The sequence below is a fragment of the Poecile atricapillus genome, chromosome W (assembly GCF_030490865.1).
Source record: "Poecile atricapillus isolate bPoeAtr1 chromosome W, bPoeAtr1.hap1, whole genome shotgun sequence".
Lineage (NCBI taxonomy): Eukaryota > Metazoa > Chordata > Aves > Passeriformes > Paridae > Poecile > Poecile atricapillus.
Genome location: NC_081288.1, coordinates 81,674,404 through 81,701,110, shown reverse-complemented (window position 1 = coordinate 81,701,110; position 26,707 = coordinate 81,674,404). Strand labels below are relative to the sequence as shown.

The window sequence follows — 26,707 nt, the reverse complement described above, 5'->3', positions numbered from 1 at the left end:
TGGGGTGACTTCTGTGAGAAGATGCCAGAAGCTTTCTCCATGTTCGGCAGAGCCAATCTTTGGCAGCTTCAAAGACAGATGTGCTGCTGGTCAAGGCTGGACTAATCAGAAATGGTGGTAACGCTTCTGTGATAACATATTTAAAAAGAAAGAAAAAGTTACTGCACAGTTGTTATTGCAGCCAGAGAAGAGCAGGGTGAGAACATGTGAGAGGAACAACTCTGCAGACATCAAGGTCAGTGGAGAAGGAGGGGGAGGAGATGCCCAAGGTGCCAGAGCTGAGATTGTCCTACAGCCTGTGGTGAAGACCATGGTGAAGCAGCTGTCCCCCTGCAGCCCATGGAGATCCATGGAGATGCAGACATGCACCTGCAGCCTGCAGAAGAGACCCACACCAAAGCAGGTGGATACCTGAGAGGAGGCTGTGACCCCATGGGTTAATAATATCTCTATTTCAAGTCTGTCTTGCCCATGATGGTATTTGGGGTGTGATCTCTCTTGGTCCTTAACTCATTAAACCTTTGTTATATTTTCTCTCCCCTGTCCAGCTGTGGAGGGGAGTGAGAGAGAGGCTTTGGTGGGTACCTGGCATCCAGCTAAGGTCAACCCACTGCAGTTGGCAATAAAAGAAAGACTTGACTGGATGGTTGCACTCCAAGACTTGCAGTCAAAGGCTCAATGTCCAAGTGGAGACCAGTGATGAGTGGTGTTCCTCAGAGGTTGGTATTGGGACTGGTGCTGTTTAACATCTTTGTTGGTAACATGGACAGTGGGATTGAGTGCACCCTCAGCAAGTTTGTTGATGTCACCATGCTGTGTAGTGCAGTTGTCATGCTGCAGGGAAGGGATTCCATCCAGAGTGACCTTGACAGACTTTAGAGGTGGGTCTGTGCAAACCTCAGAGTTCAACAAGGCCAAGTGCAAGATCCTGCACCTGGATCAAGGCAATTCCAAGTACAAGTATAGGCAGGGCAAAGAATGGATCGAGTGTAGCCCTGAGGAGAAGGACTTCAAAGATGTTGGTGGATGAGAAGCTCAATATGTCTCAGCAATTTGCGCTGGCAGCCCAAAAGGCCAAGTGTACCCTAGGCTTCATGAAAAGAAGCATGACCAGCAGGTCAAGGGAGGTGATTCTTCCTATCTACTCTGCTCTTGTGAGACCCCCATGTGGAGTACTGTAATCAGCTTTGGAGCCCCCAAGATAGGAAGGACATGGACCCGATGGAACAAGTCCAGAGGAGGCCTTGAAGATAATCAGAGGGCTGGAGCATTTCTCCTATGAACACAGGCTGAGAGTTTGGGCTGTTCACCCTGGGAAGAGAAGGCTCCGGGGAGACCTTGTAGCAGCCTTCCAGTACCTAGAGGGCCTACAAGAGAACTGGAGAGGGTCTGTGTACAAAGGCAGGTAGTGATAGGAAAAAGAGTAATGGCTTTAAACTGAAAGAGGGTACATTTAGATTGGATAATAGGAAGAAATTCTTCCCTGTGAGGGTGGTGAGGTACTGAAACAGATTGCCCAGAGAAGTTGTGGCTGCCCCATTCCTCAAAGTGTTCAAGACCAGGCTGGATAGGGCTCTGAGCAACCTGGTCTAGTGGAAGGTGTTCCTGCCCATGGCACAGGGGGGTGGGGTGGGGGTAGGAACTAGATGATCTTTAAAGTCCCTTCCTACCCAAACAATTCTATGATTTGTATACTGGACATGACATTCTATGGTATGGAATATCTCTTTGGCCAGTTCAGATCAGCTGTCCTGGACATGCTCCCTCACAGATTGTTGTGTACCTCTGCACTGGCAGAGCATGAGACTCTAAGTCCTTGACTCAGGGTAAGCACCACTTAGCAATAACCAAAACAAGTGTGTTATCAACAATTTTCTCATTCTGAATCTAAAGCAGCACTGTACTAGCTACTAAGAAAAACTGAACTCTATCCCAGCTGAAACCAGTGTGGACAGTGTGAAGAGCACAGTTCCTGGGGCAGATATTTTTGGGTTGGTGGTTGGAGGGTGAAGGAGCAGCTGATGCTGGTGGTGAGTGAGCAGTTTCCTTCATGTGGAATGCTGTTCTGGCCTGTCTGTGCTGGTTGGTTTGAGCCATGTTGGGTGGTAGTGTTTCAGGGGTGTATCTTTTGGTTTGCTAATGATGTGTTGGGGTGAGGAAGGCTGTTGCCTCCATTTAATCTGTGGCTGTTGATGTTGGCTGGAGATGGGCATTTGATGCAGGTGTGCTTGGTGGAGGACAGGAGCTGGACAGGACTCTTCACCTGCCACATGAGTGTGTCCACATGTTCAAAGCAGATGTAAGCTTTGAGTTGGACATGGTCCCAGGCAGGGGCTGTTGTTGTGGGTGCAGATGAAGTCCTGAATGAGGCTGAAGTATTTGTTGATACTGAACAGCAGGTTGTGAGGCCCTTGGCCTTCAAAGAGCATGCCATTGGCTGGCATGCGTTGCTCTAGGTGGTGGATGTAATGCTGGAGGTTGTTGAGGAGGTCCTGCCATGCCTGGGTATCCCAGTGTTGGGGAGTGCTGGAACTGCTGAGGATGTACAAGAGGTGCTGGAGGATGTGGGAGGCAGTGGTGACAGCTTGTTGTGGGTGGTTGATGTGGAGGAGAATGTCGAAGGCAAATGGCACATGCTGCTGGTGGCAGGGCTGTGGTGGGCTGGGAGCTGTCCCAAGGTAAGGTGACATCACAGGGATGCAGGTGGTGGCAAGCAAGGGCTGTGGCAAAAGCCAGCAGGAGGAGTAGGTACACCAGGGCACCATGCTGCAGGCAGGGCTGTGGGTGTTGCATGGCAGGAGCCTGGTCAGGCTTGGTGGTGGGTGAGGGTAAATGCTATGCTTGGATTGCTTCTGGGCAGCCAACTTTATATGGTTCTGTGGCCTTCCTTTCATCATAATCTATACAGCATTTCTGTTTACATTTTCAGTTTTGCTTTCTGTTTACTTTCTCCTGAGGGCTGCTGTTGAATTGTTGGGGAAACCTGGCTCCTGTGTGTTGCATTAAGAGTATGGATTTGACTTTTGCCTGACAGTGCCTTCAAGGACTTTCACTGAGACAGTTTCACAAAGTCTAATATAGTTTGAGGCGACAGATAGATTCAGAATTGCTGCTGATAAATGCTCTTGCTGTGTTAATGCTAAATATCCTACGGCTAGCCAATGATTAATTAAGCTAAGAATTCACAGTTCACTAAGCTTAACTTCACATTTAATTAAGCTTACTTTCACACGGGTGTCATCTACTAAATGCAATTTCTTACTGAAAGAGGCATCCCTGCTAAGGGAAAAAGGAAAATGAGTCAGAACTGTCAATCTGCCCAGCAATCAGTGAAGTGTCTCTTCTTAAGGAGGTGTTTCTCTTCTCCACCAAGTGTTTGCAAAGGACCAGATTTATAATCTTGAGACGGTGAGACTAGGTCATAGTTTATAAACTTCTAACAAGACTTGTTATGTGTGGATAAGGGAGTATGAGGCAAATGTCTGGTAGAGAGGCATGGGTGCTCTTCTGTGAAGCTTCTGTGGTTGTTTTTCTAGCTTCATTGAGACATCAAGCTGAGGTCTTTGCTTCGCCTCAGACATCATTCAGTTGTTAAGATAAGCATGCCCTTGCTCAAGCTAGGTGCAAGATAAGCAAGTGGCTCAGCTCACATTCTTGCTCAACTAGTCTCATCAATTCTATACATTTTGACACAGCAAGCATGGCAGTTTTCTACACTGTGCTGTTATGGTTCAGTGGGTGATGAAAGCATGGTGGCAGAGGCTTTTGGGGTAGCTGTACTGGGGATGCATTTCAGGGTTTCCTTTTTGTCTCTTTTGTGAGTGGTCTTGCTTGGTTTTATTTTCAAGTTTGTCAACCAACATCTATTTTTCTTATTTCATGCTCTTATTATTTGTATATGAGTTAATGTATGTTTTATTTCTTAGTGAAAAACATTTTTAGTTTGTTGGTCTTTTTTTTCCCCCCACTGTTACCGCTGAAGATGAATAGATCACACGGACACAGGTCGAGGTGTGGTGAAGAGAAGAGAAAGTTTATTTTTCCCCCCAGGATTTATAGGCTCCTGACCACAGCCAGGGATTGGATGGTCAGGATAACACTTTCTCACTGCACTGGCCATGAGAGATGTCCATCACAAGACGTGTAACAGAAAGAATGTACACATATCTATGTTTACAGTTACTGTCCTGGGAAAGTCTTTAGAAAACTATGTTAGCAAGCTCAGAAGCTGAGTTTTCAGGGCGACACCCCCACCTTTCCCTATAACATCTACAGCCTTGCTGATGGAAGTGTTTCCTCTCTCTCTGCAAATATCTTTTTAAGAATGTTTTTGGGGTCATATGCCATTCCCCCCCAGTTTCTCCTCAGTGTGTTGATATTTATAAATAAATGCATAAATGTTGTGAAGGTTTTTCCATCAACTATTCATGCAGTGGTTGTGGTTTCTAGATTTTGCGGTATTTTTATTGTGTTTTGAACTTGTTGTAGAAATTAGGTAACATTAGATGTATGGGAGGCAGGAATTGGTGGAAATATTTGTCTTTGACATGCTGGTCTGTTTACATCTGGAAAGTGAGCTGAGTCCCAAGTGCAAGTTGTCACTGCTTCCTGGGAAGCTAGCTTCCAGTACTGAGAGGTACTAGTGGCTGCTGATACAGTGAGTTGGGAGGAGGAGTGTGTGTATGTCTTTTAAAATTTAATTCAATTTCTTAATGCCTGTGTTCATGCTGTAAATTCTCACTGTGTTGTGTTTTGGGGTTTTTGTTTGTTTTGTTTGGGTTTTGTTTGTTTGTTTTAATTTTGGTGTCTATTACATTGGGATATGTTATTTTTCTGTTAGTCTTGTCAGGAAAATTAATCCACAAACACCAGAGGTTTATGTCCAAAAAGGAGACAGAGGAGTCCTTTTTCTTTATTCGAATAAAGGGAGAGATCATGGGGCATTCCCCTGGGGTCTCTCAAATTTTTGGAGGGCGCAGCCTCCTTTTTATCCTAATTCCCGGCCGCTTGTCCCTTCTCTCTTTCCCCATAGGCTGAGGTACTTGAGAGGTACAGGCTTCCCGGAACGCCTGATACCGGCGGAGATACCTTCCCCCCCCCCCCCCCCCCCCCAATGCATAATCCCTTCTTAACTTTTATGGGATTCATAGTGTTCTTTCAGTGCCCCTTTGATCTTCTACTGGAATCCATCCCATTGTTTCTGTCGTCTCTCACTGATAGCTACATCTTATCAACTGACTCACAGCTTGTTTGTAAAGACAAACCCATCATTCCTCTCAGTCTGTTGCAGGCTGCCTGTGTAGTAGAGATCTTATAAAAATGCCTTAGCTGGTGTGTGTGGTACCTAACCAGCTGCTTAGTGGAACTTAGATCTATTACATCAGAACACTTATTGTTTTTCAGTCCTTTTCTGTCTTGCATTTTGAGTCTATTCCTGATATTTCAGTTTTGACTTTAGGCACCTTCTCCTGCATGCCTTCTGTAGGTCAGGAAATACCCATGTTGTTTGAAGAGCAGAGTATCTCTTCTGATGTTTTCCTATAGGTGGGCATGAAATGTAAAGATAACTGGTTTGCACTCATATTTACTAATGATTTTAGTTTTGAATGTGTGTATGCACAGGTGTGTGGGATAGGGATATTCAGTGCTGATGTGGTTTTCCTGTCATGGTTTAATGCCAGCCAGGCACCAAGCCACAAGCAGCCTCTCGTTCACTCCCCCAACAGAGGGATCAGGGTGAGAATCAGAAGAATAAAACCTTGAAAACTTTTGGGTTGAGATACAGACAGTTTAATAGGAAAAGCAAATGCTGCACACACAAGCAAAGCAAAACAAGGAATTAATTCACTGCTTTCCATGGGCAGGCAGGTGTTCAGCCACCTTCAGGAAAGCAGGGCTACATCACATGCAAATGGGGACTTGGGGAGACAAACACCATCATTCCAAATGTATCCCGCCCCGCCCCTTCTTCCTTCTTCCTCAAGCTTTATATGCTGAGCATGATGTCATATGGTCTGGAATATCCATTGAGTCAGTTGGGGTCACCTGTCCCAGCTGCGTCTCCTCCCAACCTCCCATGCACCCCCAACCCCCTCCCCACTGTGGCCGTACAAGGAGCAGAAAAGACCTTGACTGTGTAAGCTCAGCAATAAAAAAAAGTCTCTATATTATCAACCCTGTGTTCAGCACAACTCCAAAGCATAGCCCCATACCAGCCACTGGGAAGAAAATGAACTGTACCCTGGCTAAAACCACCACGTCCCCTGCCTGGGGAGCAGCGGTAATAATTGCAATCCTTAGATCCTGCTGTCATGTGGATTTGGTTATATTTTTTCTGATTTATATAGAGAAAAAATGCTTGTGTCAGTTCCAGTTCACATCCAATGAATCCTGTTCAGAACTCTTCTCCAAATCTGCTTTTTGTGTTATGATGTTCCTCAGAAGGAGATGGGAGTGCTGTTTTTGAGTAACTTGCAAAGATTTTTAATAGGAATTTGGTTGTGTTTTGCTAAGTAATTCATACTGGAGATGCTGAGGTAAATTACCTGGTGTTATAAACGGGGTAGCAAAATAAGGTTAATATAAAAAGCAATTTATTATAAAACAATTTCAATCACTCGCAACGAGAGAAAAAAACCACTATAAAATAAATCAGCGCAGCGCCGGGTGGACAGGGGTCTATACCCAGAGGTACAGATTTTCCCAAATCCACAAAGGAGGGATCGTAGTCCGGGGTTTTTATAGGGATTTTCGTATCCTGAGGCAAAACCCGGAGTAAGCACTGTCCAACAAAGAGTCTAGATGTGCGGTTGAATAGATTTCCCGGATCCTCGAGCTGAGTCAATAGTCAACTGGGCAGAGTCCTTTCACATGCGAATGGTCCTGGGTGCCTTCTGATTGCATCTTTTGGGTGGACTCCTGGGGTGGAGTGTCCAGGTCCTGTGCGAAGCAGATGGATATCTCAGTCGGGCTACTCTCATTGTCTGACTTGATTGCTCGTGTCCTGCTCTTTATCTTGGGCTGATAAGCGTCTTCGTGGATCGTTACCGCCTGAGTGGATCGTTACTGCTTGACTCGGGAAGGAATCTTTAGATCATACTACATTTTATATTTTTACATTATTATAAATATAACATATATTTCTTTATTCTCCTTCACGAATTTTTATCTAATGCCACATTTATCACACTGGGAAAGAAAGGAAGATGCAATATGACACTGTTTCAAATTACAGAAAAAACCTGCAATACTAAATCCTTGCCAGATGGTTTCATGTTCAGTGATGGAGGACTGGGTTTAGGAGATGGGAGGGATGCACAGAAATGCAGCAAGGCAGAAGGTGCTGGGAAATTTGCAGAGAGGGGTATGAAGGAGTAGGATGCTTTTCCAATGTTGAAGACTGTGGAAATTGATATGTAAATAGTTAAAGCATTAACTCTTTGTGCTGGTTTGAAGGCAAGCCAGCAGGAGGAATTAACTCCACACAAATATGTTGCAAGAGATTTTACGTCAGAACTACAATACGACAATTACAAAAATGGCAATACTACAGGAACATTGGCTTAAACCAACAAAGTCAGAATATGACCTGACACCCTGTTGGAGTGATGGATGTGGTCTTATCAAAATGGTGATCCTGTAGAAAGGTCTGGTCCTTCTCAGGACGTCCAGTGGTTGTATTATGGTGTCCCAAGGCCAGATTATATACAGGTAGGAATGTTCAGTTCCTCCCCCACGGCAGGCAATTTCACAATGGGATGATGTAATTCTATGAGTTATGCTGGTGAGTCCTTGATGGCCTATTAGCAGAGATGGCCCCCTTTAGGCTGTGTGCATTGGGCAGCTGTTGCAAATGAGCAACTATTAACAGCTCATCAGAGGGTGATAGGGTGGTGATAGAATACATACCTTACATTGTAACGCAAGATACTCTTGATGGATTGGAGGCAGTGGGGAGAAAATCATGGGAATTAGGGGAAAAATTACTTAGTAGAGTATCCGCCTCATATATGGAGTTCACCCAGAAAGGAAAGGGCAAATTTTTCTCTTTTTGTCACAAACTGAAGACAAAATATTGCTTTGGTTTTGCTGGCATGTCCTGCCAAAGTGTGAGCTTTCTAGGGTGAGGATTTTCTTACCTTCTTGTAGAAGAATGATCTAAGGCAGTGGGCTCCACCTTTTTTGATTGCACTGTTAGCGTTCCTGAACTCACATAATCACAGATTGATTATATGCAGGTGCTTTTATTGAAGCACATGGGAACTAGGAGTATCAGCAACCCAAATCTAGCTCCATCGTCTTTGTTCAAAGTGCACATATTTATACAATTTCAGCTGTAGCAGTAATCACTATAACAACCTTATCAATATTGCTTCATTAAAGCTTATCCCATGCTTGTACGAACATGTATGAATCTTATCTTTAGGTATCTTAGAGACCCCAAGTACCAATTCCCCTTACTATAAACATCTTAGTTTGCTAAACCATCCCAAATACCAAGCATTCTTGTGGCCTACTTTTACATGATTTTCAGAAACATTTAACCCTATACTAACAGCACCACCTCATCAGCAAAAAAAAATTGTGAGCATTCCCAATATATTTTTATTTATAAACTATATATGTATACTATTGTATATGTATATATGTATGTTATAAAACATAGATGAAAATAAAAAAGAATGAAGATAAAAAAAAGGATGAGAACAAATTTTTATTTTCACGCTCTATTTTAAAATTTTTAAAAATTTTATTTATTAGTGGTATCAAAGCCAATTTCTTCATGCACCCCAGTGGATTGCCTTGTGCACCTCACTTTAGAGACTACTGATCTGAGTTTTCTTGTAACAGTTTAAGTAAATTTTCCAGTCATCAGGTGGTAACTCTTTTTCAACAGTTTTTTTTAATGTTTGTGCTGTTTTCCTAGCTGATGTTTTTTACTTTTAGAAAACAGAGCATGTTAAAACCTTTAGACTACATCCACATTGTGATTATGGTCCTGGCTTGAACCTAGATCTTTGGCCCCTGATGGTCTGTTGCTCTTCCAGACAGTCTCGCTGGAATATGACAGCTCAGAGCTGCGGGTTGGGAGGGGTAAGCGCTTAGTCGTTGCCTTTAATTTACCATTAAGAGATTAAGTATTTGTATATGATATTAAAAATTTCTGTAAAATAGGTTTATTTTGAAGTTGAAGATATAGGTAAACATTCAGCTATGCTGTAAATGAGGTCAGTTTCTGCCCAAACTTCCTTTAGTTCTTCCTTTTAAAATTTTCTTATGCTTATAAGAAATATAAGGGTTATCTTATAAAAAATACAAGGGTTCATAAGAGTTGTCCAGCTCTGTTATGGTTTCAGTATTTCAGCTACTAATAAATTATTATGTCTTTTTCTAAGGATTACTACGGAATTACATTCCCTGCTCCTGCAACCTTGACAGGCAGAGATGGAAGCCTTGCTAACAACCCCTACTCAGGTGAGTATTATTTAAACATGAGGATGGCGTGGGAGATGTGCTGGTCATCCTGCTGTTGCTGAAAAGGCAGTCATTTTCCCCTTCTGTAGGCAGTAAACCCATCAGTCCAAACTAGCCAAACAAAAGCAAGCATCTTTCTCTCAACCCTGACATTGATTTTTTTTTCTTCATGGTTTTGGTCAGTAATTCACATATGTGACTTGGAGGTTCTTGGGAGTAAGTTGGATACCCTTTGAGAATAAGTGCAAAGTTGTTACAAATTTAAATGGTAGTGTCATCTAGTGTCCTTCCCAAGTGCATAGAGGTGCTTGAAAAATATTCCATAACTTAATCATTCTTCTTGAAATTTGACTAGCTTGCTTTCCTTTGTTACTGCTATTTTAGTACTTGTATGTTCTCAGCAGGAGCTGCCTCTAGCAGGCTCCCTCTCACCCTCTCCAAATCTAATGGACTTCATTCCCAAAAATATGTGGTCTAAGAAGCCCTTGTTCATTCCTGCTCTTACTCCTCAGTTATTATTGTGCAAAGATGACATTAATGCTATCCAGGATTTTCAGCCAGTGGTTTTCTTTCACTGCAGACTGATTACACCATAAAATTGTAGCTATAGGTATTATAATTCCTATAATGATGATGTTAAGTGTTGTCATGCTTTTTGGTAATCAACATAAAGGAATACTAGTTGGGAATGAGATAGATATGAGTGATATATGTCACCTTCCTAAAAACATGTGAGCATGATGCTCTCTAGGCCACCAGAAAATGCAAGAGTTCAGTTTTTCTGCTGCATAATCATTTCTCATGGGAGTCTGCTTTTGGGGTAATAACCAAATTTCCCCTACTACTTCTTAGAAAAGGTGGCCCACAATGCAATTCTTGCTTTCCTGGCCTTCAGCTATTGTTTCCAGAACTTTGGTGGTGTGAGGAACCAGACATATTAACTCTAGTCATGCTTGGCAAATGAACAGACTGACAAAAATATGCCTATCACTTCCTAAAAATCCTAACTTGCTTTCAGCCCATGAAGCTTAGCTAATCAGTTTAACCTATAGGAGAGTCACACTTTAACCCAACAACTTTTTGCTCTTTGGCTGTTTACCATACTTTCGCTTTTAGCATGTTTTATTGCAATGTTCTGATATAATGAATCTGCTCAGATTGTGTGAGATAGGTAAGTAATTGGTATCTCCATTTTAACAATGGATTAGCCATGGCATGAAGTTCTCTGCTACTAACAAGCAATGTCCCTGTAGCCATCAGGACCAGAGACTGGGAGAGGGCTTCCCATGAACAACTGCAGGACTGCAGGCTTTCAAGTGTAGGATGTGTTCTCTTCTGTAGTTGTCTACTTGTATTAGGAGATTTTGAATCCTTTGAATTCTCCACTTCTGGTGTAGCTTTGATAGCTTTTCTGATGAGTTTGTTCTTTCACAGGTGACATAAAATTTGGCCGTGGGGATTCTGCCTCCCCTGCTCCTGCTACCACGCTCACCCAGTCGCAGCAGAACCAGACTCAGACTCACCATACAACTCAGCAGCCATTCCTCAATCCGACCCTGCCCCCGGGGTACAGCTACACTGGGTTACCTTATTATGCTGGTGTGCCCGGTGTTCCCAGTGCATTCCAATATGGGCCAACCATGTTCGTAAGTGTGATAGCTTAAACTGTAACCCTCCCTGTGTGGCTCTCTGGTTTTGCTCTCTTCAGCCCAAACCTTCTACATCTTAGAATCACAGGACGGTTTGGGTTGAAAGGGACCTTAAAGATCATGGAGTTCCAATGCCTCTGTCATGAACAAGGACATCATTCACTAGACCAGGTTTCTCTAAGTCCTGTCCAACCTGACCTTGAACACTCCCAGGGATGGGGCAGTATCATGGTTTTAAAGCATTAGCTAAAAAATCACTAGAAAATTTACTCATTTCTTGCTGTGAGATATGGATTAGAAGAAGAGCAAAACAGGCTTAAAACTTAAAAGGAATAAAGAAAGTTTATTAATAAAACTACAAGAGTAAGAAACCAGAATAAAACTTCCAGAAACCCTTTTTCCCCACTACTCAACCATTCCCTTGTTCACATGATAACATAGAGACAAAAAAAAAACCTGGTGGTTAAAACAGTCCCAATTTTGCCATAGTCTTTTCATCAGTCTTTGTAGAGAAAAAGAAGTTCTCTTCTGCTAATCTATGGTTTTTCACAAGAAAACCATTTTTCTCATGGCTTTCTATTTCTCTGATGCCAGCCGCCTGGAAAACTCTATCATCAGTTCTCTCCTCCCATTTCACATCACTCTGAGGTGTGTTATGGGTCATGAGTCTAGGGGTGTCATTTTAAGGATGAGTTATTCAAAGGCAAAAGTTCTCTTTATCTGTCTCTGTGAGCATCTCTGGAAACAGAAGTTTTCTCTTTCCCTCTTAAAGGCCACAAATCTTCAACTATTACTTTTCTTTTTCTGTTCCAGCATCTCATAGGATCACAAGTACTTCACCATTTGCTTAAATCTGCACTTTGAAATACTCCATTCCCCCCTAAGTACTCTTTCATGAATTAAAGAAGTTTTTTTTTCAGAACATTATTGTCCATTTCCATGGCTTTAACAAAAGAATATTTCAGCTTATTAAAGCATCTCCTTATTTCTCTCCCCATCTGAAGCTTAATTCCTTTCTTCACTGTTTTTGATAGTTTATGTTGTCTCTTTACCTGTTGACCACTCTCTCTTGCCTTGTTCCTGGAAAAAGGATTAAATCTGCAAATTTCATCTGGGTAGTAAAAGGGTTAAAGTCTTGCTCCAGCTGCAGGTGTTCATGCTGCCAGGTTTCAGCTCAGCAGCACTTAGAGCTCGGGAGTCTCTTGGAGAAAGCTTCAGCCACCCCAGAATCTTCCTGGGAGGCTGCAGCAAAGTCCCGCCTGGCCTGGGCTCGGGGCAAGCCCTGCAGGCCCCATCTCCTGTCTGGGGACCGCAGCAGGCCCAGCCCAGCCTAGCCCCCCCCCCCAGGCCACATAGCCTGGGCCGAGGATGGAAGCCAACTGGAGCTCTGTTACTTTTCACAGCTGGAAAACAAAAAGACAAAGAAATTCCCGGGCTTAGGTCTTAAGGTGGTGTTCACAGGTTGATCTCACTTTTCAATGGTCAAAACTGCTGTCAATTCTCAGAAATGGCCAGTTATTGGCCAGGAGAAAAACTCCCATCAGCCTCCAGCAGTTTTAACTTCCTTAGGTGTTTCTCTTTGTTTTCTTAAATGCCAATCTATCACAGGCAGCAACAACTTCTCTGGGCAACCTGTGCCAGTGTCTCAGCATCCTCATTGTAAAAAAAACGTCTTCCTTATGTCCAATCTAAATCTACCCTCTTTCACTTTAAAGCCATTCCTCCTTGCCCTGTCACTACAGACCCTGCTAAAAAATGTTTCTGTCTTTTTTATAAGCTCTCTTTAAGTACTGAAAGGCCACTATAAGGTATTCCTAGAGCCTTTTCTTCAGGCTTACCAGGCCCAACTATCTCAGCCCTTCTTCAAAGGTGAGGTGCCCTAGTTTTTTGATGATTTTCATGGCCCTCCTTTAGACTTGTTCTAACCGGTCTTTCTTGTGCTGGGGGCTCCAGAACTGGATATGGTATTCCAGGTGGGGTCTCATGGCTTCAGAATAGAGTCATCTTTCCCAGTTTTTAAGGGATCTCCAAAAACATGCAAGCATGAGAAAATAGCTGCAGTCTCTTCCTCAAGAAAATGGGAAATTTAAAAGGCCAGAGCTCATGGATTCCTGTGCAGGTTACTGTAAATAGCAGACAGATGCAACTCTTGGACTTTGTGTTCCTGAAAACCTGTAGCACCTTCCAGATAGTCAAAGGGAGATCCAAAGCTGAGTTAGAGAGCTGAGAATGCCTAGGAAATATTTTTGAGGATGGAGGAGACTGGATTAAGTCAGAGAGCAGGGAGTCTCAGGAGGGAAAATGTTAATTGGGGAGGGCGATGCTCCAAGCAGAAGGGTAGATGACTATTTTAGGGCCCTGTAGGACTGTGTCTTATGAAACAGACTCGGGCAGGAGTTGGTGTTTCATTTGATTCTGTGGGTGACAATTTGCTGTTTACAGTCAGTGTATGAAAGAGATTCAACAAGGCCAAATTCTGAGTCCTGCACTTGGTCACATCAACCCCCTGCAGTGCTATAGGCTGGGGCAGAGTGTCTGGAAAGTGGCCCAGCAGAAAAGGACCTGGGGGTGTTGGTCAGCAGTCAGCTCAACATGTGCCAGTGTGTGCCCAGGTGGCCAAGAAGGCCAATGGCATTCTGGCTTGTATCAGCAAGTGTGGCCAGCAGGACCAGGGCAGTGAACATTCCCCTGTACTGGGCACCAGTGAGGCCACACCTCAAATCCTGTGTTGAATTTTTTGCCCCTCACTACAAGAAAGACATTGAGATGCTGAAGCATGTCCAGAGAAGGGCAACGGAGCTGATGAAGGGTCTAGAGAGTATGTCCTATGAGGAGCTGCTGAGGGAGCTGGAGGTGTTTAGCCTGGAGAAAAGGAGGCTCAGGGGGGACCTTCTAACCCTCTATAACTCCCTGACAGGAGAGTGCAGCTGGGGGGGGTCAGGGGGTCGGGGTCTGCTCACAGGGAACAAGGGTCGGGACAAGAGGAAATAGCCTCAAGCTGTGACAGAGGAGGTTCAGGTTGGACATCAGGAAGAATTTCTTCACAGAAAGGGTTGTTAAGCATTGGAATGGACTGCCCAGGGAGGTGGTGGAGTTACCATCCCTGGAAGTATTCAAGAAATTACTGGATGTGGCACTTAGTGCCATGGTTTAGTTGACAAGGTGGTGTTCAGTTGAATGGTGGACTTGATCTCGGAGGTCTTTTCCATCCTTAATGATTCTATGATTCTAGAGAAATACACAGCCTGTTTTGAGAGAGGGTTGGGCTGTAATCAGGGGGGAAGCTCTGGCAAATAACTTGGAGCTTGCATAAAGCCACTACAGCAATTTACTTCTGGAAGCGTGACTGCCATGTCCCATGTCAGCCCAGTGCTCCCAACTCCAGATTGAATTTCCCACAAGGTGAAGGTGCCTTCTCCACTAGATAGCAAAGGGACCTTGTGTTTTGTGTGCCATTCTCTGGTTAACAGTCTTTAGTTTCCTTCCTTTGTCCAGGTACCTCCAGCATCTGCTAAACAGCATGGAGTCAACCTGAACACATCGACTCCTTTTCAGCAAGGGAGTGGCTATGGGCAGCATGGCTATGGAACAGGTATGCTTACCACTGTATTTTTCGCATGTGTATCTACAGAGCTGCTTGCTCACTCTAACACCTTGTCTTGTACATACTGGCAGGCTATGATGACTTAACACAGGGAACAGCAGCTGGAGATTACAGCAAAGGAGGCTACAGTGGGTCATCTCAAGCACAAAACAAATCTGCTGGCACTGGACCTGGGAAAGGTAACATGAAACATGAGGTTGCTCTTGAGTGGGATTTAGTAGGGCCAACTCCCAGTTCTGTGCAGTCAACACAGCACCTAGCTCTAAACAGGGTCATAATCCAAGCTGTTTGTCCATCTCACATATACAAAATGCTTTTTTAATGGCCCAAGCGTTCCTTCTAAACTTCACAGCTGAACTTTGGATAAAGATTTGTGTGGCTGATGTGCTGCTTTGTCCACAATTATACATGGGAAAAATGGTAAGCTGTTTCCTCTGCCAAAGTTTTCTTTGCTGAAGAATATAGTGATCCTGCAGCAGTGCTGTGTTTTTGAAGCCTAAGCAGTTGGATGCTGTAGCTGAAATTGTCCTCTGCCAAATGAAGACTAAATGGGATTTCTTGGTAGACACTTGAGGTAGCAGCCGTGTGTTAGGGTTGAATAGGGCACTTCAAACATCTCTGGGCTGTTTGCTTCTCTCTGTACACCCTGTAACTCACCACTTTCTTTTGTGTCTGAAAATGTTTCCTTTGTGACTGTAAAGGCTGAAGAATTCATACAGCTCATATGAAAGCTTTATTATGCACATGCTGGTTAGACCTGAGAAGTGTATACTTAGCTGCTTACCACTAACGGGTATCCTTGGACTTAAACAAGTACCAAGCATTTGCTGTGTATTTGAAATGCTGTCTTCAGCCAAGAGCTGATCACGCTCTCATCTGTAGAGGAGCAATCCAAAAAGGAGCAACGTCCTAGGAAGGGAACAATCATAAAGCAGTGCACACCCTCTGAGCTCAGTCCTGATTCACTGGCCAAAGGAACAGCTAGCTTTATTCTGATCCAAGTGAAATGATTAGAGATAGTCTTTATAAGACTGCATAACTGGCTGGTTTGAAAATCACTTTGCTGGTGAGTGTTCCTGAGTCTGATATGGCACCAGACTGTCTAGATGGAAGGCAGCCTGAATCAGTCATATTAATTTTCTCTGGGCAGAGGAACATTGCAGACTTCACCCTTCTGCAGGATATAAAAGTACAAGGGTACAAATGTGTAGCACATACTGAATCTCATTGCTCAGTGCACTACTGGAAAGCTGTTGAATGCTACAGTAGAGTCAAATGCACCCCTAATCCTAGGGGAAAGCTGTCTTTATGTGAGTTTAAATTAGTGTTTTGTGCAGCCAACTGCTGCCTGGTGAAGTGCATTTGAATCCAAGTGGTAATCACCAGATTGTGAATGTGGGTGATTTATTCCAGTTGACTGCTCCTGCTTTGCAGAGGGAGTGAGGAATCAAACCATTTCTTCTGTTCCCATGTGCAGTGCTGTGGGTCTGACAGCATGGAGAACCCCAGGGGTGGGCCAGCAGCAGCATCAGGGTGTGAGGTGCACTGGTTGCAGACAAAGGTGCATCCACTGAGGCTGTCAGGTGCTGGGAGCAAAGCATAGGGCTCATGCTAGGTGATGGTTGACTTTCCTATTGTTGGTGTCTGTTTTTTGTTTTCCAGGTGTTTCTGTGACCTCAAGTAACACGGGTGTGCCTGATATCAGTGGCTCAGTCTATAACAAGACTCAGGTGAGCAAGGCTGGACTCTATTCCCCTGTGGTCTTGAGGCCTGACCTATGGCTCCCCTTGTGGAGGAGGCTAGTCATTCTCAAGTCAGTTGGTTCTCAGGGTCAACAGGCTATGGCATTTCTTATTCTGTCTGTTTGCTGTTGGAGAGGAGTCTCACCCTCTGTCCCACTGCTCCTGATGGCAGTTGTTGGCATAGGTGTGGGCACTCTACACTGCCCATGCTGCCCCACATGTGCTGTGTCCTGGTTGCAAATGAAGTGTGATGGCACTAATGTTTTTGGTCCAAATATCCCTCAAAGCAAGTGAGTCAAGAGGCTGGGTTGAACTTTCATCAGGGGGAGAAAAATCTTATTGCAAGTGGTTCTTCTGCTTTTGTAATTCCAGCTTGAGCCCCCATAATGTGTGAAGGACTGATTTCAGGCATCTGCTGCCATCCCATTGTCCCACTGAATAAAAAGAGGTTAGGGAAAAAAGGAGTGTAGTAGCTGTGGAAATAAAAATAAAATGTTGGAGTCATTAGTTCAGAAGAATGGATGAGAAAAGGAGCTGAAACTCATTTGCTGAAGTGCTTGCAGGTGTAACTTGGCTTGCTCTGTGGGGGTTGATGAAAGTTTCAGGCGATGTGTTTAGGCCACTCTTGTTCTTGTTTGGTCACCATGGGGCTGCTCACACTAGTCTCATGCTGTCCCCCTCACCTCCTGTGCAGACATTTGACAAACAGGGATTCCATGCTGGCACGCCACCTTCTTTTAGCCTACCCTCTGCTATTGGATCAACTGGGCTGAACCCTGGTGCTGCCCCAGGTTATGCTCCAGCCCCGTTTCTCCATATCCTCCCTGCACATCAGCAGCCTCATTCCCAGATGCTGCATCACCACCTTCAGCAAGATGGGCAGGTGAGTCAGCCCCTTCATCATCTTCAGTGTGCCTAAGGGCAGATTCCTAGCAAGATCTTGGGGGTTTTTCCTTCCTTCTGTTTTTTGCTTTGCTCATTGGGAAAGGGCCTTGACAGCAATTGTAAACTGACAGACTCAATGCTGTTGGCCAGCTTGGGGAGGGAATCTCATGAAGTTCAATGAGGGGAAATGCCAAGTCTTGCCCCTGGGGAGAAACAACCCCATGCACCAGTATATGCTGGGGGCCAAAGCAGATTGGCAGAATAGGCCCTGGGCATCGTGGTAGACACCAAGTTAAGCATGAACCAGCACTATGCCCTTGCTGCAAAGGCATTCTGGGCTGCATTAGCAGGAGTGCTGCCAACAGGTTAAGGGAGGTGATCCTTCCCCTCTGCTTAGCACTGGTGAGTCCCATGTCCTGTTCTGGGCTCCCCAATACAAGACCAACATGGATGTATTGGAGAGTCCAACAAAGGGCCACAAGGGTGATCAAAGGACTGGGTCATCTCTTATCCATAAAGGCTGAGAGAGCTGGGACTGTTCATCCTGGAGAGGAGAAGGCTCAGGGGAGATCTCATCAATAAGTACCTGAAGGGAAGGTGCAAAGAAGATGGAGCTAGACTCTTTTCAGTGGTTCCCAGTGACAGGACCAGAGGCAATGGGCACAGGCTGAAATACAGGAGGTTCCCTTTGAACATCAGGAAACACTTTTTTATTGGGATGGTGACCAAGCACTGGCACAGGTTGTCCAGGGAGGTTGTGGAGTCTCCATCCTTGGAGCTGTCTGGACATAGGTCTGAACAACTAGCTCTATGTAACCCTGCTTGAACAGAAGGATTGGGCAAGAAACCTTGAGAGGTCCCTGCCAGCCTCAGCCAGGCTGTGATTCTGTGAAGAGGCCATCCTCATGTGGGGCATGGAGAGATGGGCTGTGAGGTGTGAAGCCCAGGCAAACATTGATGTCCCCTGGCTGTGGCAGGAGAGCAAGATGTGAACACTTATACTGTAATTCTGGGGGGGAAATCATCCCCTTGCAGGTTGCATTTTGGTTCCAATTACTGATTTGGTTTTACCAGCCCATGTGTTTCCTTACTATAACTGTTCCCCGAAAAAAAGTGTTCTGCCTTAGAATCAAGAAATAGGAAATTATTTCTCTTTCTGAATGTGTGTTATCTTTGGCTGGTGCACTGCTTCTGTTCACCTTGGGAGAGATCCTTTGTTGTCCCCAGTCCTGCTCCTCTTCTTCCTTGTCCTTAAACCTGAGTGGGAGGTGGTAGGATGGTGGTCCCTGGTCTTCTGCTTGGTTTTTCTGTGACTGTCCTGGATTGCAGGATGCAGAGATGTTGCAGAGCAGAAACAGATCCATCCAGGGGGGAACATCGCTGTGTTAGTGGAAGCTCTTCTGCTGATGTATGGACAAGCTTGTCTTCCTAGTAGTGTTGGTGCTCATGTCTCCTTTCTTTCTGATTTCTAGGGTGGATCTGGCCAACGCAATCAACCCAGCACCATGCAGCAAAAGTCTCAGGCTACCAAAACCTATGGCACTTCTCCATATTGGACAAACTAAATCCAGAACTGGGGAGGGGGGAGAGAATGAAAGGAGAGGAGGCAAACAAAAAAAAGAAAAAAAGAAAAAGCTGACCCCCATTCCTAGAATTATTAGGAGCAATTACTGCTCAGCCAAATGTCTGTGTGGGGAGTACTGCAGCCAGGCAGCCTTTCTAGGTGTGACTTGCCTGCTTCCTCTTGAAGTTGCTGTTGTATGTAATATATTTATGTATGTATTTGTAAATGCAATAGAGGCTAAATGTGGTTTTCTGCATCTTTCAGCCTGTTTTATTTTCTTTGTGGGGAAACTTATGAATTTCCCATCTGCACCAGATCATCCTTCCTTGTTTTTTTAAGCTTTATAACTCTGTCAAAAGACAAACTGTGCCTTTTTTTTTTTTTTTTTTTTTTTAAGCTGGAGCCCATTTATTTAATGCGATTCAAAATTCAGGCAAATAAGACCTGCCTTCCCCCTCCCAAAAAAAAAAAAAATATTTAAGATGTGTCCTGTTGGTTTGATTTCTGCCCTTAGCCCCCAATATAGCTGTTACTTTGAAGAGATAAAAAAGGGGCTGGGAGAAGGGAAAAAAAAAGTTTTGTGGATCTTCCTCTTTCTTTCATCTCCTCATTCCTTCCTGCTGTGGAAGATGAACAAGATGAACTCTTGTGGGCAGTTTGTTCACTGTGGCCCTGAACTGTATTCTCACCTTTTTCCCCCCGCTTTTTTAATAATAAAGGCCTTTTTTTTGTTTGTGGTTTTTGTTTGTGGGTTTTTTTTGGGGGGGGGGTGGTTGGTTGTGTGTTTTGGTATTGGGTTGGGGATTTTTTGTTTCTCTAGCAAGAGACTTTGGATGGCTCAGTGGGTCCTGCAACTTCCTTTCCATCATTAAAGGCAAAAACTATGTATTGGTTTCTTAAATAAAAGTATAAGCTGTGTCTTGTACCTCTTTTTGCCTCGAGCCACCCTGCCCAGAAAAGTCACAGCTACTTGATGGAAACTTCACCTGTCCCTCCCCACTTTTTTCCTAAAACAAAACCCTGGAGGCAACTCCTGGTCCTTCTTGTCCTACACCAGTGCAGTGAATGTTTTAGGAGTTTCATTTCTTTTTAACTCTCCCTCCACCTAATAAATATTTGAGCATATCACTAGTGTTTGCATTTTCAAAGGCCTCAAGCAGTTTTGCTTTTATAGCCTATCCCTTTCTACCTCCTCCTGCTGGGAGGGTAAGAGCAAGAGATGGGTCTGCAGGCAATGCTGAATACTGTGACAAAGGTGAGCACACCTTGGTACTGAAAGCTCATCGGCAGCTGCATTGGGTTGGGAACCTGGGCAGTACCCTGACTGTTGCTGCTGGAGATGAATAGGTCACATGAACACAGCTCAAGGTGTGGTGAAAGGAAGAGAGAGTTTATTTCTTCTCCCAGGATTTATAGGTTTCTGACCACGGCCAGGGATTGGATAGTCAGGATAACACTTTCCTAACTGCACTGGCTGTGAGAGATGTCCATCACAAGACGTGTATCAGAAAGAATGTACACATCTCTATGTTTACAGTTACTGTCCTGGGAAAGACTTTAGAAAACTATGTCAGCAAGATCAGAAGCTGACTTTTCAGGGCGACACTCTGACTTCTGCCACAAGCATCATGTTGGCATTTGCTGTCCTTTGACATTGTGCTCTGTCTGATGCCCTGTGGGGCAGCTGGGAGTAGCAAGGAGGGAGCACAGCAGCACTGTCTTTCCTTGCTTTGCCCATGAAGTCCATGGCCTCCATCAGGAGTAAGGTCTATGGTGAGGTTCAATAAGGTGAAGTGCTCAGTCCTGCACTGGGAATATAGCAATCTGTTTCTGCAGGCTGGAGACTTACTGCCTCCTTTCCCTCCCCTGGCAAGTGTAAACAGGATATTTTCCCCTTATCATCAGCTCCAACAGGGATCTTCTGCAGCAATATCCTCTCTAAGCCTCTGTTCCACAGTCTGATGGTAGAACCAAAGTTGCTCTGCTGCACTTGGCCATCAAGGAAATGGAGAAAAAAAACCCTAACCACTTTGAACAAGGGGAAGCCAGGTTTGTCCAGTGCAGGACAGTGTGTGGAGTGTTTGTCCTGGTTTTGGTACAACACCTTCTGCTAGATCAAGAAGCTACTGTCAGCTCAAGGCAAGTTGGTTCAATAGAAGCCAAGCAGGAGCTACAAGCAGGCCTGATCCCAGTCAGAAGGCCCAGACAGCACCATCTCATTCCCCAACATGAAGACTCCTCTAGGAAGTCAGCTCTGCAATGCCATAACCATTCCTTCAGCATGGCTGTGAAGCAGAAACATTCAGGCCCCAGATTTGACTTGGCCATTGCTGTGCTGCAAACAATGTTGTGTAGCAAATACAACACCTGTACACGTCTTGCTAATTTCAGCACTGCAAAAACAAATACTTCTCCACTCTTGAGCCTGGAGGGAACAGCATGGTCCAGGCAGGGCAAGCACCCTGAAAGGGTGGTTGGCAGTGATTACCTCAATTCCTCTGCCAGTCTTCTGCATGAGGTAAAAGCACCTTGCCCCAGAAAACTGGCCACCAGCAGCACCTTTACCCCAAGTCCTTGCATCCTGCTGCAGTCATATGATACCATGAACAGCCTTCTCCCTAGTCTCCTCTTTGCTGACTTAAGATGAATAAATATAACAGCAAAGCTCATGACCTTTTGCCAAAGTGCTTCTCCAAATCAGTTTGTTCTTTAAGGTATAGACAGCTGTTAAACAGCAGCTTTAGCTTTCTAATATCCTTGTAGATATTTATGTATATGTATAGGTATTGGTACTGAAGCACCACTGAATTTGTGAACAGCTGTTATTCAAAGCTTTAAGTAACCCATGCAAATAACTCAATTAACAGGGAAGTAACAGTACTGGCATATTTTCATTTCACATTTTTATTAATAGATGTGCAGAAAAGACAAAACATTACTGAAGGGGAAGACAACACAAAAATGCATCAGTTAATTGTTTCTGGTAAATTATACTGAAGAAAAAGAAACCATCTGGGATTTCATCTAAGAAAACTAAGAAATGTAGTGTACCCTGCTGGTTTCAGAATTGTTGAAAACTGCATTTGAAAGGGCAGGTAGTTGCAAATGTAAACACTAATATTGGCTGAGATGAGAAAAAGGTTAAGAAAAAAAAATACAAAGATCAGGTAAACATTTTTTACAATTTCTTAAATAGGTAAAAATAAAAAAAAAAACCCACCCAACAAAACCAAACACGATACCCTCATTTCAGTTTGTATATCAAAAAAATGAAACCAGCAAGTCAACAAGAAATGACATTGCACAAGAAGGACAGTAGGGAAGATAAATTAGTCTGGTTATGGTTAGAGCTCTCAAAATAGGTTGCTTTTTGTCTTTAAAAAGGTTAATATGAGATAATGCATCTTACAACACCAAACTTGAAAATACAACTCACTGGAGATCATACAGTGAAGACGGTCAAAAAACCAAGGGAAATCCTGAAAGATGCAGTATTATTTCAAACCAAGCCAGCACAGCCAGTGCTGCCATACTCTGCTCCTTTATGTTCCCAACAGCCCCCTAAAGCTGGAGACTGATGTTCGTGGTCCAGTGTGCCCTTGAGACCAGTCTTACATCAAGTGCCAGAGGTCCATTTGCCAACACTGGCACCACGCTCCCAGGGCCGGTATGAAGCTGGGAGTTGGGTGGGGCCTGCTGCTGGCTCCAAAAAGCACCAGGGGCTGTTAGTCTTTGATGGAAGGATGACCTGAAGGAGTCCTTGTGGGATACTTCAGGAGGGTTCCAGCTGCCTCCCCAGGTAAAAAGCAAGCAGGAGGGCAGACCATCACAGAATACACTGGGGAGAAGGTATTACCACTTGGACTGCCTTCATTCTGAGGGCACACTAGCACAAACTGGGGCAGAGGGACAGGGACTGTCCTTGCTGCAGCAAACCCCAGCCAAGCAACATTCTGATAACTTCAAACAGAGCCCCACAGGCCTTCCTCCCCTCCCCAAGGGCTGCCTTCCCCTCCTCTCCCTCCAGGAAACACACTTTAAACTTGCTCACTCTCATCCTGCTCCTTGCTTCCCACCAAGCTGATCACAGAACAAAGTTTACTCCCACCAAAGTACCTCTTGAGGGACTGCAGCTGGTGATGTATCATTAAAACAGCCAAGCTATACCAAATGCCTGAGCCTGCAGTTCTTATCAGGGTGACTGCCTCTTGTGAGAACAGAGGGTCTCGCCCAAGCAGGGCCAGCACTTTTGATCTGCTCCCGGGGCTGCCAGGACTCAGCACAGAAGTGCAGGGCTGGCTGCCTATCCATGTGAAAGGTGAATTCAGGGCACTGCACTACAACTGAACAAGAGCACATTGCAATGGGGTGAGGGTGCTGAGGGTCCTAAGCTCTGCCAAGAGCTCCCAGAAACATGCAGGAAACCAAGCTCAGGGCAGCAGCTGAAACATACTCCTAAATAGACTGTCAAACCCTGATTGCTGGCTTTCTCTTTCAGCCTGAAAGCATTGTGTATCCTTCTCTTTATGGGGCTGTATACATCCACCTGTGCCCCAGCCAGCCAGGCAGGAGAGAGCCCAGCATCCATCCATCTCTCTGCCCTATGTCCCAGAAGCCACTGCAGGCACAGGAACAGCCTGGCTGGCCCAGGGAGCTTTATTTTCTGCCAACCCCACAGAGCTACAGCAGAGCTACATTTACCAACAGGTGACCTACATAAGGAACAGAAAGAAGGCTCAAGCCAGCACTGGACTTGGGCTGCAGGAAGCAAGAGCTACTAGCAAGCACTGGAGAAGGAGACTTTCCCACTGCCAAAAAGAAGTTCAGGATGAATGCTGGCCCACTGGGGAGTGGGATACACTTCTGTTTTCCTCCCTCAGTAGAGGGGAAGCTGGCAGCAGATCCCAGCAGAATGGCTAAACGGAACTTTTTCAACCCAAACCTAGTCTGAAAAAAAATAATGCAACCCAGGGCTCAGTTGTACAGATGTGAAGTGTTAAGTGTTTATTTTAGGATTCATATCACAAGCCTTTTTCAGAGACAAAGCTGATTGTGCCCTCTGGGGATCCAGGGGCCAGCTATTTCCTAATTTGAGCAGGCTAAACAGATTCCTGTACCTTTCAGTAACATCCCATCAAGCTCAACACACAGTAGCTTTACACTTTCCACCCCACACCTTATAAAGGAAAAGCCACCACCACAAGGCTAAACAAATGTACACATGCTATTATTGTAAATGGAGCAGCTAAACCCTGGCAATTTGCTTTGTGTGGATTTTTTTCTTCCCAGTAAATGCAGCACTTGAGCTCCTGAAAATCCATCTTCCAATGGGTTTGTTCCAGCTTTAAATACATTAAACATCTCAATGCAAGACTGTATTTAATTCAAGAATCTAAACACAAGCAAACCTGTTTCACTGTGAGCATTTTGTAGAGAAGTGAAAAAGGGAATTTCTTTTTTAAAAATAAATCATAATACAGTGATGAAAGGGTTAAGAATGCAAGAATTCAGACATTCTGTGGAGGGTCTCTAAGAGGTCCATAAAAAAAGGAGCAAACAGATCCATACAACAGGAGACAGCAGGAGACAAAGTTTTTTTGATCCCCCCCTCCCACCACTACTTTTTTGCTGGACTGCTGCTAGGTTACCACTGCTCCCTTCTGGCCTGAGTTGACAGGGCAGTACAGGGGCATAGAGGGAGCAGGTCACGACTCCTCATTGCCAGAATCATCATCATCGTAACAGTCGGCATCCTCTTCCTCCTCGTCTTCATCATCAATGTCATCATCATACAAGTCGTCATAAAGCAAATCTGAACTGTTGTCATTGGAAGGCACTTTAGTTTTGATGCAGTACTCTGCCAGTGTAGTGGGGACCTTCACGCCATCCTTCTCTGCCTCAGCTTTGGTAGCCAAAACCTGTTTCCTGTGGGGAGGAGGACACAGCAACGTGAGCAGGGCCCTGTGCTGGCAGCAGTGTGGCTCAACTCCCCACCTCCCAACCAGCCCCTCCCCAGCCCTCCTGGCAGATCAGTCGTGAGAGCTGATATTTGGCTAAAGCACCACAAGTATCACTAGAAACAGATTTAATTCCTGCAGCCCCAGGCTTGGGAGCACTCAAAGCGTGTTTGCAGCACACACACTCTCAGCAACATATGAAATCAATTATTCTACAGGACCTGCCAGAACTCAGAGCAAATTCCATTACATTTGTTACAGAAGAGATAGATGGAGTACATCCAGCTGAAGCCAGTGAAGCTGGAGGGGACTAAAATAACCTCCCAGCAAGGCTCTTGCACAGCCCAGGACAGTGACTGACTGCCCTGCATAGCTCCAACAAGGGGTATATCCAGCTAGAAGTCAAGGCATACGTGGTCTTGCCCCAGGCAAGTGTGACAGCAGTCCCACTGCAATATGGGCTGCCCATTTGCCACTCCACAGCAATCTTGGCTCAAGTTTACATCATCTCCCTACAGCAGCTGATGAATCATGAATTTCTCAGAAAAGGGCAGTCAAGATTAAACAGCACTTCCAGCTAATCAAACCCAGCTGTGCAAGCACTTGCCAAATCCTACTGATGTTCCTTTGAGCTAGAGGGACAAGATTATGATTCATGAGTGCATTAAGCACAGAATTAGTAGCATGAAGACAGTTTGAAACACATCCCAAGCAATGCAAGCAGTCCTTAAAGGTTCGCAGGGACTTAGATTAGAATTTACTAGCAGCCAATAGGTTTTGCAGAGCATCACGCCAGATTAGTCTGAAAAAGAACAATACAAAGACAGAAGTTTGTACCATTTCTGTCCAGAAGAATGAACTTGGAATAAAGCTGTAAAATTCATTTTGAAAGGAGCAACCACAGTGAGAAGCTGGTTTCAGCAAATTCTGAAATCATCCTGTTTCATAGGATTCAAAGCAGGCCAGTAGCACAGCATCACACACAGCAAAGCTTACCTTATGATTTCAGCATACTCCTTGTCTTTTCCTTTACTGTCCCTCCATTTCCTGAACATGACTGATGCATCCACATTGGCAGGAGAGAATGTGTTGGGCTCATTAAGCAAAGAGATTACACTCAGTAAGATAGTCCTGAAACAGGTAATCATGACAGCAGTCAGAGCTAACACATTCATGGATTTTGGATGTTGACAACTTCTTTAGGTGAGGCATCAGAAACATGTTTAAAGTTAAAACTTATGAATAATTAAGGATATCTAAGTGTTAGTTGGGTTGATGTTGGCTGGATGCCAGGCACCCACCAAAGCTGCTCTCACTCCCCTCTGCAACTGTACAGGGGAGAGAAAATATATTGAAGGGTTCATGGGTTGAGATAAAGGACAGGAGAGATCACTCACCAAATACCATCATGGGCAAAACAGACTTGAATTGGGGATATTAAATGAATTTATTACTAACAAAATCAGAGCAGGATTATGAGAAGTAAAATAAGACCTTAAAAAACACCTTCTCTCCATCCCACCCTCCTTCCCAGCTCTACCTCCTCCCCCCAGCAGCACAGGGAGATGGGAATGGGGGTTATGGTCAGTTCATCATCCATTGTTTCTGCCACTGCTCAGGGACAGGAGTCCTTCCTGTGCTCCAACATGAAGTCCCTCCCACAGGAGACAGTCCTCCATAAACTTCTCCAACATGAGTCCATCCCACAGACAGTTCTCCAGCTCATGTGGGTCCCTTTCCATGGGGTGCAGTCATTCAGGCACCGCTTGTTTCAATGTGGATCCCCCATGGGATCACAAGTCCTACCAGGAAACCTGCTCCAACCTGGGCTC

The 26,707-nt window shown here is 44.7% G+C and overlaps 2 protein-coding genes across 12 annotated transcripts in view; one reads left to right on the top strand and one right to left on the bottom strand.

Annotated features, from left to right (window-relative positions):
* LOC131592130 (ubiquitin-associated protein 2-like) overlaps positions 1 to 19,885 on the top strand; it is a 216,174-nt gene extending 196,289 nt beyond the window's left edge. For 5 of the 11 annotated variants that reach the window (XM_058863417.1, XM_058863420.1, XM_058863416.1 and 2 more), the window contains 8 exons: positions 8,947 to 9,093; positions 9,396 to 9,474; positions 10,909 to 11,120; positions 14,619 to 14,715; positions 14,799 to 14,906; positions 16,390 to 16,457; positions 17,164 to 17,352; positions 18,827 to 19,883. In XM_058863417.1, the coding sequence (XP_058719400.1) occupies positions 8,947 to 9,093; positions 9,396 to 9,474; positions 10,909 to 11,120; positions 14,619 to 14,715; positions 14,799 to 14,906; positions 16,390 to 16,457; positions 17,164 to 17,352; positions 18,827 to 18,919 (993 nt within the window). In that variant the 3' untranslated portion in view covers positions 18,920 to 19,883. Of the gene's footprint in view, positions 1 to 8,946; positions 9,094 to 9,395; positions 9,475 to 10,908; positions 11,121 to 14,618; positions 14,716 to 14,798; positions 14,907 to 16,389; positions 16,458 to 17,163; positions 17,353 to 18,826 lie in introns of all 11 variants that reach the window. The other 6 variants (XM_058863419.1, XM_058863418.1, XM_058863423.1 and 3 more) reach the window with 4 other exon arrangements.
* Positions 19,886 to 22,157: 2,272 nt separating this feature from the next.
* LOC131592134 (ubiquitin-conjugating enzyme E2 R2) overlaps positions 22,158 to 26,707 on the bottom strand; it is a 225,092-nt gene continuing 220,542 nt past the window's right edge. Inside the window, exons 4-5 of the mRNA XM_058863431.1 lie at positions 25,872 to 26,006; positions 22,158 to 24,843 (exon numbers count right to left, since the gene is read on the bottom strand). Of these exons, the coding sequence (XP_058719414.1) occupies positions 24,624 to 24,843; positions 25,872 to 26,006 (355 nt within the window). The 3' untranslated portion in view covers positions 22,158 to 24,623. The remainder of the gene's footprint in view (positions 24,844 to 25,871; positions 26,007 to 26,707) is intronic.